This window comes from Adiantum capillus-veneris, chromosome 16 (genome assembly GCF_014529385.1).
Source record: "Adiantum capillus-veneris isolate H3 chromosome 16, ASM1452938v2, whole genome shotgun sequence".
NCBI classification, from domain to species: domain Eukaryota; kingdom Viridiplantae; phylum Streptophyta; class Polypodiopsida; order Polypodiales; family Pteridaceae; genus Adiantum; species Adiantum capillus-veneris.
In genome coordinates, this window is record NC_140946.1 from 27,921,761 (window position 1) to 27,935,724 (window position 13,964).

General features: G+C 41.5%; 1 protein-coding gene across 1 annotated transcript in view; it reads right to left on the reverse strand.

The window, feature by feature from the left end:
- Positions 1 to 9,795: 9,795 nt before the first annotated feature.
- LOC147438767 (uncharacterized) overlaps positions 9,796 to 13,964 on the reverse strand; it is a 28,118-nt gene continuing 23,949 nt past the window's right edge. The window contains exons 2-4 of the mRNA XM_086484750.1: positions 10,998 to 11,059; positions 10,768 to 10,916; positions 9,796 to 10,688 (exon numbers count right to left, since the gene is read on the reverse strand). Of these exons, the coding sequence (XP_086340876.1) occupies positions 9,903 to 10,688; positions 10,768 to 10,916; positions 10,998 to 11,059 (997 nt within the window). The 3' untranslated portion in view covers positions 9,796 to 9,902. The remainder of the gene's footprint in view (positions 10,689 to 10,767; positions 10,917 to 10,997; positions 11,060 to 13,964) is intronic.

Below are 13,964 nucleotides of genomic sequence, written 5' to 3' on the forward strand. Positions count from 1 at the left end.
AAGAGCTAGTCTACCCCATTTTTCCCAAATGTCTTTTGTGGCTATGGCTACTCCAGCCCCACTATCAAGTATAGCCAATGTTTTAACTCCTTTGTATTCCACAGGTAAGGTGGTGTTTCCTTCTTCTCCTTCGCAATATTTCCCCACCTTGTTTATTGGCACCGGTTTAGAGTTTGCACTTTCTTGTTGAGTTTTGTTTGATAGTTCATTTGAGGGTAGATCTTGAAGAGGTATCTTTAATCCCATCTTCCCCAAATTGTTGCCTACTTCATCCCATACATGTGGTCTAATCTTAAACAGTTCAGAAAGCTTAATGGTGCACTGTATTGGAGCTGACATCAACTCTTGCATACTCTTTGTATCCATCATCTTGGATATGGCTTTCCTCTGAGATGGCTCCACTCTAGTCTCTGAGTCTGCCTCATGTTCTCCTATGTATGAGGGTAAGGTCTTCAAGGACTCTGGTTTGCTTTCAATTAAAACTTCGATCCCTGCATCTCCATTTAGAGATTGAATGTATCCCTAATAGACTTCATGCCCTGTATTGACCTCAGTTATGGGTGCAGATTGGAAAGTCGCACTTCCATCTTTTGCACTTCTAATTGCTTCCCACAATTCATTTGGCCATGGCTCATCTATCTCTGGGATAGGTGCCATAAATTGTGATCTTGACCTTGCATCATTAGTGGTGTTGGCCATTACTTGATCATCTAGTTGAATTTCTAGGTTGTTGGTTTCTTGTGTTGCAGTCTTTGCTTGCACATCCTTTTGTGATTCTAGCTCAATGTTTCTTTGAGTTAATGTTTCAACAACCTTTGCCTTAGGCAATTCAAATCCAACACTTTTTGGTTTTGTTTCTGGAGGGAGGTGGAATTGGTGCTTCAGGCTCCATCATTGCCTGTGCAGTTTTTATCAATTCCTTACACATTTTCAACCTCTCAGTCTCTACCTCAGCATGAGGATATTTCATCCCTCGTTGCTCTAGGGTTTGGTTGGGTTTCAATCTAGCCTCATATGCTTCCAATGAAGCATCTAATGGCTCTAGTACTTTGTCTACCAACACAGATCCTCCGGAAGATGCCTTCCTTGGTTTCTTATCACTCACCACCATTTTGTTTTCCTGTTCTTGTTTTAACTGCTCCTTTGTCTCTTGTAATTCTGTTTGTAGTGTACTTTGATTTGTAATTGTTTTTGCTTTAATTCTGTCTCTTTTGGCTTTCCAGGATTTTCTCCCAGTCCTCACTGACACACTAGTTGTTTTTCCTTGTTTGGGTTGTTGATCTTTCTCCTCATTAGCTTGGTCCTGAGCATTTTATTTTTCTTGGGCTCTAGTCACTACCTTCACAGGAATTTTGGGTTCTGCCTCTGATCCACTTGGAGAAGGTAACACTCCCACAACATTCATTGTTGTTTTCCCATGTTTGTTTGGGTATTTTGGACAATTAGGAACAACGTGTGTAATGGCACACTCCAAACAATATCCAATTATCTCTACACGAGAACAATTATTGGCCCAATGATTACCTCCACACTTGTAGCATGGCCCATCTTGTTGAGTCACTGGTGGCACAATTGATGGTTGTTCTTGCTTAGCCAGAATGGTCTCTGGTCTATGCTCTTGATTGGCTATGAATATCAGAGTGTCCTTATTCAATGAATAGAGTTTTCTCATAGGTTCTTGCCCTAGCCTAGGTTGTGATACCTCAACTCTTTGTAAAGCCGTTGATACAACCCTATTTTGAAATAATGGATGATTTGGTAATGGCATTTGTTTTTCTATTTGATTTCCAAATAGTATTCCCCTCGTGTAGGTTTGATTATAGTAGCACTCACTCATCTCATGATTGGTCCATTTTTTCTCAATGGCACACCATTTTATTCTTGTGCTACTTGTGCTGCTAGCTCATCTAGGTTGGTCATTAATTGAGACATAAGCACTTGCTTTGTGTTGGTTTCACTAGATGCTAAAGGCGCATTATCCATAGTGATCTTTATATCACCAATTTCCTCGCCATAGGCTTTACAATTGTCAACTAGGTATAACGCTTCTCTCGTGACTTGTTCAAAGGAAGTACATCCTTTTAAGTGCAGATCTTTCTTGAGAGTTTCATTTTTCAAACCCTCTATGAAGAGAATTGATAATCTTTCATCCTATGGTAACTCGCGTTCTGGACATCTCTCTATATATTGTTTGAAGCGTAGCGATGCTTCCTTCACTCTCTCATCTTCTTTTTGCTTGAACGCATAGATTTGGGACACTGTGTTATGCTTGATTCCCCTTTTAGAGAATTCCACAACAAAATCTTGCAACAGTTGCTCAACGTTTGAGAAGGCATTTTTGTCCAGCGGTTGGTACCAATTCAATGCTTTCCCTTCCAAGGTTAAGCCAAATCCCTCATACTGTGTATGAAAATAAAATACTTGTTCGGCTCTTAACATTTGTTTGAACAAGGATGCATGTACGTATGGATCCCTTAATCCATCATACTTCTTCTTGACACATTTGGCCAATTGATATGGTCTCATTGGTTCTGGTTCAACCATGTATCTTAGCGTGTTGGGGTCTCTCACAAAGACATCCCTCGTTCCTTCTTCTTGTCTTGGAGCAAATCCTAGTGGAATCCCCTTTGAGACATGTTTTGGAAATGTTGATGGATTTGTAAGTCTAATTGGTGGTCTCTTGGTTCCACTCAATGATGTAGGAGCTACACTCCCGTGAATAGCTATTTTGGATGTTTGAGGTCCATTTGATTCCATAGTTTCAATGTTAGCTTCTTGCAAATCAGTCTCAAAAAACCCTGCCACGCTTACACTCGGTTGAAAGTAGTAAGTAGAGATTGGAGTACCCATGTATGTATATCTTTCTAGCTCAATTCGGCTGATAAGTTTGTATTCTCGTCCATACTTATCTACCATTAGAACTTGCACTCCCTGGTCATATGTGTATGTGAAGGCATAGAGGTTCTTGTAGTCTGTCAACTCTTCAGTGATGGAATTTAAACATCTATAGAAGTTTTTTTGATCCCCAATAGGTAACCTATAAAGGCCATCATAAGTGTAATCCTTTAGAACTCTCATGGATTCATTGGTTTTGATGAACCTCACGTTGGGTTTGTTGATTAGAGGATGCTTCTCCTCTAAGTCTCCAGCAATTTCCACTTTTGCTCTTCCAAACTCCCGCATTTTAGTTGATTGGTTTGGCTTCCAGTGAGCTACATGATCACTTGACAAATATCCATGAGCCATGCCTTGAGGTTTGGCTTGATATGATTGATAAGCCTCATGGTCTTGTCTCAAAACAGCGATTTAAGGCCACAACGGTTGCGTTTGATACCTACACCGAATCTTGAATGCTTACACTTGAATGAAAGAGCAGAGTAAGAAGAACACAATGCAATAAACAAAACTGAATTTGGATTACCGTAGCCACAATAGCGATGATTACAAGTTGGAGCCAAGAGGTCGCTCTCTGTGCGTACAACAATAGTCGCTTATCTTCAAAAAATAATCTCCCTTTCCCACTAACCTTAGTGTATTATATACCTAGGGCTTTCTAAAGTGGCCGGCGGCCAACTTCTCATGGACCTTTACATACATCATTGGAAAAATTACATCTTTGACTTAGACTTGACATAGACGATTGTCATTAGGCTTTTACAAGGTTTGATGTATTAAACATCGGAAAAATAATGTGACCACATCAAAACTTTGGCCAGCTGACCCAACGTGGCTAGGTGGGCACTTGTATGTTGTTATCACCTCCAAACAGAGGGTGACCTCTTTCTTGACCTTTGTTTCCTCTCTTCCCTTTCGGAGTGACGAGGAGAAGGACTGTGTGTTGATCGTTTGGCAATCATCTAGACCGCCATCTTCGTGGAGCCACATCTTCAGAGAAACTTAGGGATTCATTACTTTGTTGTTTTTTGGATTCCTCCTCTCGTATGGGAGAGAGTCTTTTTTTGGGGGTCTCATCAAGAGGCCTCCTAAGATCTCTCTCCTGTTGGAGAGGAAGGAAAATCCCATAAGTACAAAGTTTTTGAGTAACTTCGGCTTGCAAAGTAGGGTTTCCCATAGCTTGATGCAACCTAGTAACAAGATAATTGATAAACATGGGGGGCATCATCATTAGCACCTTCATGTGAAAAATCAAAGTTATCAATGTTCATTCTACTCTCTTTGTTATTGTCAACCATGCTAATTATACTTATGTGTTTATTTAGTGTATTCTTTGGCAAGTCAAAACCTTAGTTGCTACTCCTCTTAGCCTTTGAAAATAAGTACTTATCTACACCTACGGCTCGAATTGATTAATTGTAGAGAGTAGTGGGGTGGGTCTAACATAGCAGAACTGCCAAGGGATAGCTCCTTTCGGACTTTTTATGGCTCAATAATGGTAAAGCCATAGGCAAGTCTAAAAAGACCCCATTCTTAAGACCGAATATCCCAAGGTGTGAACCATATCCCACATAGTGGACTCAACCAAAACCGATAATAGATCCCAGCCCCACTTACCCTAATATAATTAACACAATTAACCATTAATAGGCTAGTTAAGGACCTCTTTTCTTAAGCAAGAAAAGAGAAACCAAGTGCTCTGATACCAATGTAATGAAAATGGCCTATCCCACCTCAAGGTCAGTCCTAGCTTGCCTAAGGTCAAAGAACTTTTTAACACTAACTGTTGGAGGTATTTAATGAAGCTAACCTTAAGTTCTTTAAGCTCCATTAGGTAGCATTACTCTTTAATAGACCATCTCTCATTTGGACCCCTTTAACCTTGGCCCCGTGTTGAGACAGATCCATGAGCACATGTCTATATTCTAACCCTTGTTCCCGTTTATTCTTCCACATTAAATGATCATTTTAATATGGGAAAATCATTTTGGGTTGGTTAGAGATTAGATTGGATTGGTTAGATATTAGATTTTATGGCATACATCCTTTGCCATGGATGTCCTAGCAATAGTTATTGTTGGTTTTGATGGTCTTGTACCACATAAAATATGTGTGGGTAGACATGTTGATTGATTTGAACATACAAGTTCATCAATCCTAATGCTTTGATCTGGCAGTCAGTATAGCTTTGCATCTCATGTGATGTCGTTTGAAGCTTTAGGTCTTGACCACTTTCTTTATTACAAGATGAGGGAAATGATATTTCCTGGGGCTTCTGTATCGAGTAGAGCTATAGTTTCAACTTGATTGTTTCCAATCTTGGCTTTGATGATTTAATACACTCTATCTTCCTTGAATTTGTTTGTGGAAATAGCGTTGATTCGCAATGATCTTCCATGTTGTTGTTGTTGTAGAAACATTTGTTTAGGCATTTTTTCCTTAGCTTTTGTTTGTGCTTCTTCAACAATTCGTTGCTTACCTTTTGTTCGTTGTTTTTCACTATGGATCTGTTGTAGTAGCATTTCTTGGGTTAGTGGTAGGTGATATTTCTTGAGTTTGCATCCACTAATCAAGTTAGACATTTCTTCACCATCTAATGTCGCAAGCCTGACGGCCCCACTTGGAGACAATGTATTTATTAGAAGGATCACAAAGTTTCTTAGTATGTTGTTTCAGGGTATACACCAAGATTGAATCCCCTGTTTTAAATTCTTTTGATCGCACAATGCTTGTCAAAGAACTCTTTTTGGCATCTTTTCTTAGCATAGATAGATGCTACAACTTGAAGTCGTAGTTCATCTATCTTTTCCAAATCATCTAATCTTGATGACAATTCATGACCTGTCCACTCTAGTTGCTTAGCTACTCTCAGGGGTTGGGATTAAGAATTTAATGGATAGAATGACATTGAGACCAAACACCATAATGTAAGGTTTCTTTCCAATGGATATCTTATAGGCCACTCTATATGCCCATAAAGATGAATGAACTTATGGTCCCAATTTGTGCGTGAATCCGTCATAATTTTTGTTAGTACTGTGTAAAGTGTTTTATTAGTAGCTTCCGCTTGTCCACTGGCCTGTGGGTGGTATGGGGCAGACTTCTTATGAATAACCATGAATTTGTCAAGAAGATTTTCAATAACATTGTTTTGAAAGTGTGTGCCTCTATCACTGACAATTTCTATAGGTAGTCCATATCTTATAAATACATTTTCATAAAGAAATTGTGCAGTGGTTCTGGCATCTGTCTTTTGTGTGGCATTTACTTCATCCCATTTTGTGAGATAGTTCGTGGCGACGATGATATATTGGGCATGGGATTTGTAAGCGGGTGGTAAAGTGTTGGGGTTGGGTGCAATTTTGGGCCATTGGAATAAGCTTGTTTATTAGTGCCACATGGCAAAGATAACGATGGCACAATTTTTGGCCTATACAAAGGTCTTTAAGAAGTGTGTCTATGTTATAAACTTGTGATTAGCTGCACATCACGAAGTCAATGATAAAAAAAGTTAAGGCATTTTGTTTTATGCAATGTACATCAACTACTATAGAGCAAAGGTAACAATGTCAAATGTTTGTTCTCTTATTTCCATTAAGAGGGGGCATTTAATAGGAGGTCCACACACTTTCTCTCTTTGACTTCTATAGGCTACTATGACTTTTCACCTTGGTAGCCCTCCAATATTTTCACATTCAAAATCTCCCACTTGTTGTAAGAACTTGAATTTCATCTCTTTCTCCACTCAAGAATACATGTAAGTGTTGTAGAAAAACATGCAACCCTAGATAAACGATAAGTGTAGGAATCGATTTGAATAATAATTGCATGTTGAGTACTTTAAATATGAACTCCACATTTTAGATGGAAATATGGCAGCTACCAAGGGTGGTAACTTTGGAAAGCCTCAAGCTAAAGTTAAAGTCTCCACATGGCAACTACCGAGGATGGTAACTTTGGAAAGCCTCAAGCCTCAAGCTAAAGTCTCCACAAAAGACCATTGTAAGGAATATCTTTGAGGTAGATAAGAGACTAATCCTGCCACTACAGTGGTGACCTCGTTTGGTGTGTGAATCCAACATATAATAGGAGCAACAAATTTTCTCGCTTTGGCCGGGCAAAATCAACAGCGTATACCCGTTCTAGGGGATTCATTATCTGAAATCGGGTACAAGTGAACCCCCTGGGGAATCCACTCTTTATGGATGAAGGTACAACACCTCTGAGTGGAGAGTTTTAAAAACATCCCTATTTGTGATTAGTATATGGTAATTTTTCCCCTCGTTCTTATACTTTAAAGAGGTGTAGCGAGAAGAACTATGGTGCCCTCTTGTTACATCAAGTTTTGTATGGATCTTTGAAACACTCTATGGATAAATGTATTGTGCAGTAAAACTCTCCTTTTCCTTTTTTTAGCACTAGTTAATGTCAATATACCTTGATGGGATTCTCCTTATTCGTAAGCCTCAAGTAGCCCTAATATCACAAGAGAACAAAAATCAAGAAGTACTCATTAGGTAATCTTTGATGGTAGTGTGTGACAATAGATAAACGTGAGTTACTTTATGTGAAAAGGGCTTCGGTATTGGACTATCAAAGACAGCCTTTTAATTGATGTCAAATGGTAAATATAATGTGCTAGCAATTTTGGCATGCAAAGTATTCATAAAACTCTCTATCAATACATGTCAATGGAGATATATGTTATCAATAGACTTCATAAAGGAAAGACATGTTCCTCTCCTTTCAATAGATCTCCTCTCTCTCTCTCTCTCTCTCTCTCTCTCTCTCTCTCTCACATCTCCCGCACACCACAAGTGAGATTTATCTCTCTCTCTCTCTCTCTCTCTCTCTCACACACACACACACACACACACACACACACCACAAGTGAGACTTATATCTCACCCTCGTACTTATATGTTTAGAAGGGAAATTATTGAGAGCCTACCTTAAACTTATACAATTATCTAGCTTTTCAAAAAACCCCTGCACTTACATGATACCCTAAGCTTTCCATGGTCAATCCACGGGGTGAAGCCTTGATATTAGGATAGAACAGCATAAAGAGATCTCCCAAGAGAAAGTGATTAAGAGGCCAGAAGCGATGCTCAAAACCAGACTGATGATGGTGGTAGAAAAGAATTCATAAAACATGATTGGAGCTTAATGGTCAGGTTTGAGGGTGAGCGTATTGCACTTGCAAAATCACCTTATAAAATACCCATAGTGAGATCACCTTTCCCCCCCCCCCCAACCCACACACACACACACACACACACAGAGAGACTCTTCCGAGCACCAATATATGGGGGTGGAATAGTGAGCAAAACTTAGCAGTGTAAGCATATAATATAAAAACTATGCCTTACTGCAAATTGCAATGGAGAGGAAAATTATTAAGAGAAATTGTTGTGGGCCTAGAGTTGCATCGCACAAAGCTAGAGGTAACATAGTGACTGGCTTTTGCATCATAACCTATTCAATGAGAAATGGAATAGACTGAATTGGCCAATTCAACCGTTGCATAGTCGCAAATGTAAATCATTGAATCCAAAAGAATCATCCAATCCGCTTGTAGATGCAGAGACAAGGGTCCATACCAGGCAAGTAAAAGGTTTGGAAAGGGATATATAAGAGATAAGTCTCCATAAAATACTACAATTTTGTGGAGGGACACATTCTATTATGAAAGGAGTTGCACTAGAATGAGCAACTGCACTTGGCCTACACAAGGCCCGAGTAAAGTGTTGGGGCTACGAGCAATTTTGGGCCATTGGGATAAGCTTGTTGGTTAGTGCCACATGGCAAAGCTAATGAAGGCACAATATTTGGCCTATACAAAGGTCTTTAAGAAGTGTCTGCCAGATAAAGCTTGTGATTAGCTTCATTGATTAAAAAAAATTAAGGCATTTGGCTTTATGCGAGGTGCATCAACTACCACAGAGCGAAGGTACCAATCTGCAAAGGTAACCATGTCAAATCTTTTCCATTAAGATAGGAGGGGGCACAGACTTTCTCTCATAGTTTTTTTTTTCGGAGTCGGTAGGGCACACCTGGCCGCTCCCCTCATACACCAAAAAAGTATACAAGAAGAACGACCAGGACTATGCACCAAGAAACTGAAGGCAGACGCTTTTGTCACTAGTTTCCTCTGGACTACGAGAGTCCAAAATTATCTAAACTCTTAGGGCCATGACTAATCTCATAGTGGTCTACACTCTTTCTATCATAGTCTTCTGTAGACCACTATGACTTTCCACCTTGTTAGCCCTCCACTAGTTGCACATTCAAAATCCCCCATTCGTTGCAAGAGCTTGAATCTCATCTCTTTCTCCACTCAACAATACATGTAAGTGCTGTAGAAAAACATGCATCCCTAGATAAGCAATGTTCTCGCAGGACCAGGCGAACGGCAAGTGCAGGAATTGATTTGACTAATAATTGCATATTGAGCACAGTTCAGATGGTGAGGAAAATCTCAATGCACATGGCAACCAAAATGACAACAAGCTTACGCGTGTCCCTCAAGCCAAGAGGTGAGCAGTGCACTGCAATATTTGCAAAAATTTTAGATAATAAAATAAGACACCCTAAGTGAATTTGATTTCTTCTTATATATTCTGTGTGGTTAGCCCTGGGGGGATTTACTTTCATAGAGGCCAGCGTCACCCCCGCGAAACGCTCTTCAGCAGGCATGAAACGTGGAACTGCTGAAATGCTTCACCCTGTTGGTGAAACGCTTTTAAAAAAGTTCCTTTGGAGAGAAACTTGGCCATCAAAAAGGTAAACATGGCATGTTTACCTTTTGTTTGCTGCTTAGACTCGGCCAGAGCCAATAAACTACGAGTAACAAGTACATTGAAATGCTGCAGCTGAAAAGACAGACAGCTGGCCACCTAAATGCAAGCACTACACAATATCAAAGCATTAGAATTTTCTGTTTTTTTGCCTTAATTTACACAACCACTTATAAGCTTTACCATCATCCTCCCTGTTTTGATAATTCAAAGCATTTCTACACTAGAAATGGAGCCACCATACACATTTTCCTCCGTGTCTACCCCCCATATTTCTTTCATGACACCAAATGAATCTACCCTTGGCTTAAATGATGCATTTAACATGAAATCAGAAGCACTGCTACTCTCTGTCCTCTTTGTATGGTCCGCTCCCAAAGCAATATGTTTCTCGAAAGCCGCCGTTTGAGCAGTACTTTCCAGCCTAGTAGCCAATGTCTTGTGGTTTACAAAGTTATCTTCATAAGTTCTCCAACATAAATCAAACTCATCTTGATTCTCTACAACTTTGAGCTTTTCTATTAACCACGTGAATACCTCCATCCTCCTCAACCTTTCCCTCCCTTCAGCACTTTGAATTTTCATTCTCTTCAACTCTCTGCGAGCAGCAAAGCCACTTAGGTAGATCTCCTCATTTTCATTAAAGTCATCTGTTTCCTCACCCTTGTTAAGCAGCTTCTGCAAGCCGCGATCAATGGTGCGCTTGAGCCTTTGCTTATGTGCATCTCGTCTCTTTTCCCTTTGCCTTACATGTAAGGTAGCCGACACTGTTGCCGCATCAATCCCTCCATCTGGCCTTTCATAGGAAGTGCACCCAGCCATCAGCAAGGGACCTGGCCCATCAAGGTTGTCGGAATAGCTGACATTGAAAAGCTCCTCTAGCAAGAGATTGTTCTGCATATACATATTAAAAGCCTCATCCTCATTTGTAGTGATTCCTTCTAGGTAAGCCCTTAGTTTACAGAATCTCCAGCTATTCATAATGCCAGCTTCCTGGCAGATCAGAGGGAGCAACCATCCATTAGCAACATGCTTTGCCAAATATCTCTCTTCCAAAAACATCAAATCGAACCTTCCTAGTAATAAGCCCCGAGGGCCTTGCGGTCCTCAGTCGTAGGCTGTCATAAGGGTGCCTAACAATGGTGGATGTTACCGGTCCCTGTGAAGGAAGGGGAGCAGAAGAGCCTTGCGCACTCTCGCCAGCTAGGCTTGGCTTCAGGACTGACATTGAAAGCAGAACATACAAAATGAGCCATTAACAAAGAAACGGTGCCCAGAACAAAGATATCTAGTAGCCACTACCATGAATCTGACATGCATTCCCTGCCTTGACACAGCAACCTTTGCAAGAAAAGAATGGACACCTGCATTTTGTACCATGCACCAAGAACATAATTATGCCTTCTTCAGAAATGACAAAACAGTACTTTAATCATGTAAATAACCCCAGCTTGCCCACTACTCTTAACACATTTTATCATCATAATGTCTTGATTGAAATTCACTTTACTAATTAATAAAACCAATTCTATCAAACTTACAACGCTAAGAGAGATCGGAAAGTGAGGAAGGAAGCCCTTGGCAACGAGTCGTGCCTTGTGCTTATCCAAAGAACCGTCTAATTTATACTTGGTCTTGTAGACCCTTGACACCAATCACCTTCTGCTTGGCAAGCCGCAGAACCAACTCCCAAGTGTTGTTTCTTCCTGATGGAATCAAGCTCTTCCTACATGGCCAACTTCCCCTTAGGTTGTGAAAGTGCCTCGTCAACTGCAGGAGGGTCTTTGTCCTTGATCATTGTAGACATCAAACTTTCAAAGCATAGTTCACCTACAATAAAGTCTCATCTGTCTCAATAATCCGAAGTTGCTAAGAACATCGTATCATACTAGCATCATGCCAATCTAGTGGAAAATCTGAAGTAGCTGCATCTCGCCAAGCCTCCAACAGCCACTTCAGTAACTTGTTGGGCTTGCCCCGGAAGAAGTAGCTACTCATACATCTGCCTCTACCTCAGTACTATGGTGAGAACCACTGTCATCTGCATCATCTTGGATAGGTGCATTCTCCTCCGGAACCTAAGGAACAAGAATTGGAGAAGAGGGTTCATCGATGTCACGTGACACATCCAACACTATGTGTCTGTGGACAAGCTACAGCATGATCAGGGTTCAGTCAGTCTAGATTTAGAAGTGATCTGGCACTTTTGTGAGTCTGTTCGCAGACCGTGCATGTCCAATCACTTAGTGTAGATGCATATCCTCTGGTTGCACACAGCATGATCATAAGCATTCCCATTAGAATCCATCAGAATCCTTCAGGGGAATTTTCCAGTGCATTTAGCCTATTTTACCTATTTTTGACATTTTTCACTTATTATTTTTAAGTGAGTTTTGTTGGAAAGTAGGTAGGGCAAATTGAGTAAGTTTGTATATTAGCAAACCTAGACTAGCACTAAATGGCAGAAGAGGCAGCAGGAGCACCGCTCAACAGGCACCTTCTCAACAGGAACCCCCCGCAAGGCCTAGCGTTTTTGCTACACAACAGAGAGGCTAGCCTTTGCATCAAGACCCCAGATCAGCCAGCGTTTTTGCATTTGCAGATTCCCGGCGACAACAGAACCACAGATCAGCCTAGCGTTTTGCATTTGCAGGACATCCGGCGACAACGGATGAGTTTTCAGCCCTAGCGTTTTTGGTTTGCAGATCAGCCCCGGCGTTTTGCAGATTTACCACGACGGAACGTCAAGGAACATCAGCGTTTTCAGTTTTCAGCAGTTAGCACCCACAATAGAACCCCCAAACCTCGCACATCTCACCTTCCCGCAGCAGTTCCTCGCCGCACGGTCAGTTTCCGCAAGGTTTACAGTTTCAGCCCGGAAAACGCAGATTTCAACATCTACGTTTTCAACGCGTCATCGTCGTACCGTCGTCATCGACACGTCGTCGTCAACACAGCCTAGACTTGCATCAGTCTCATGCATACCGTTTGTACCAGTTTGTGCAATCATAAGTAGACCACTCTCGCCGACGAGAGTGGGGCCTTTGGCAAAAGGTTTTACAACGTCTCTGGTGTCGTATTCTCTCTCTCTATCTCTCAGTCTCATACACTTGCACGCACAGTGTCCATTCACTTTGTTTGTGATCATAGCATTCTCTCGTTAAGAACGGAAGGCTCTACCTTCCATTAGAACAAAAGGAACCTTGAGCACAGTTCGGAGCACTCATCTTGAGCAAAGCGCAAACATTCATTCCGCTGCACCTTACATTGGTATCAGAGCTTTGGCAGTGTTCTATATCACTGAAGGAAAGAACCACAAGAACCACAAAATTTTTTCTGCTTGTTGAGGTCGCACGAACCCAAGTTTGCTTGGGCGTGTCGATTCCTAATCGTGTTTTTGAAGGCCGGCCAATCGACGTGAGGTGGGAAAAAGCAACCTTGGTGTGAGTGCAAGGCCGCCAAGGGGTGAGCCTGCGGAAAAGAGTAGAACTCGGGTGAAGAGAAGATCCTTCTCAAACATAGATTGCAAGCGAAAGAAAACCTCAAGAACTCAAGAACCTCAAGAACCCAAGTTCCTCGTGAACTTAAGAACCAAAGATCATAGTGCATGGTCATCACCCGAAGCGGAATGGATACTTCGCATACAGGTGGTGAGCATGAGACAGGCGACGAAGAGTTCTCCCCACCAAGAGATTTTTCCGACCCTCCCCCTTCGCCATCTACGCCACAAAGTGTACCAAATCCTATGGAGGCAATGGTCAAGTCGATGATGGACATGATGGCCAAACAAGAAGAGACTTGCATTGCCTTGGAACGCGAACGCGACGAACGAAAAGAACAAAGAAAGGAGGAAGCGGCAGCACGACGCGCGGCCTTGGAGGCCGAGCGTGAAGCTCAAATAGTGGCCTTAGAGGTCGAGCGTGAACCTCAAAGAGAACTACGCACTCAAGAATTAGTTCGACAAGTACTTGCCTCGAAGTCCAAAGCAGCCAAAGATCGTGGGAGTTCAAGTGGCGCAAGCCACGACGCGGATTCCAACCATCCAGTCACAGAGAAGTTGACTTTCAATAAGTATGATGGTAAGATGGATGCTACGGTTATTCATTCTTGGTTGCATCAATTTAATGCTTATTTTGCGATAACTAAGAAGACAGGAAATAGCAAAGTTTTGACAACAGCCATGTACCTTGCCGGTGATGCCATCAATTGGGACCACGCATGGCAAGAGGCACAGTTAGCCACGCACCTAGAGGAAGCCGACAAATTCAC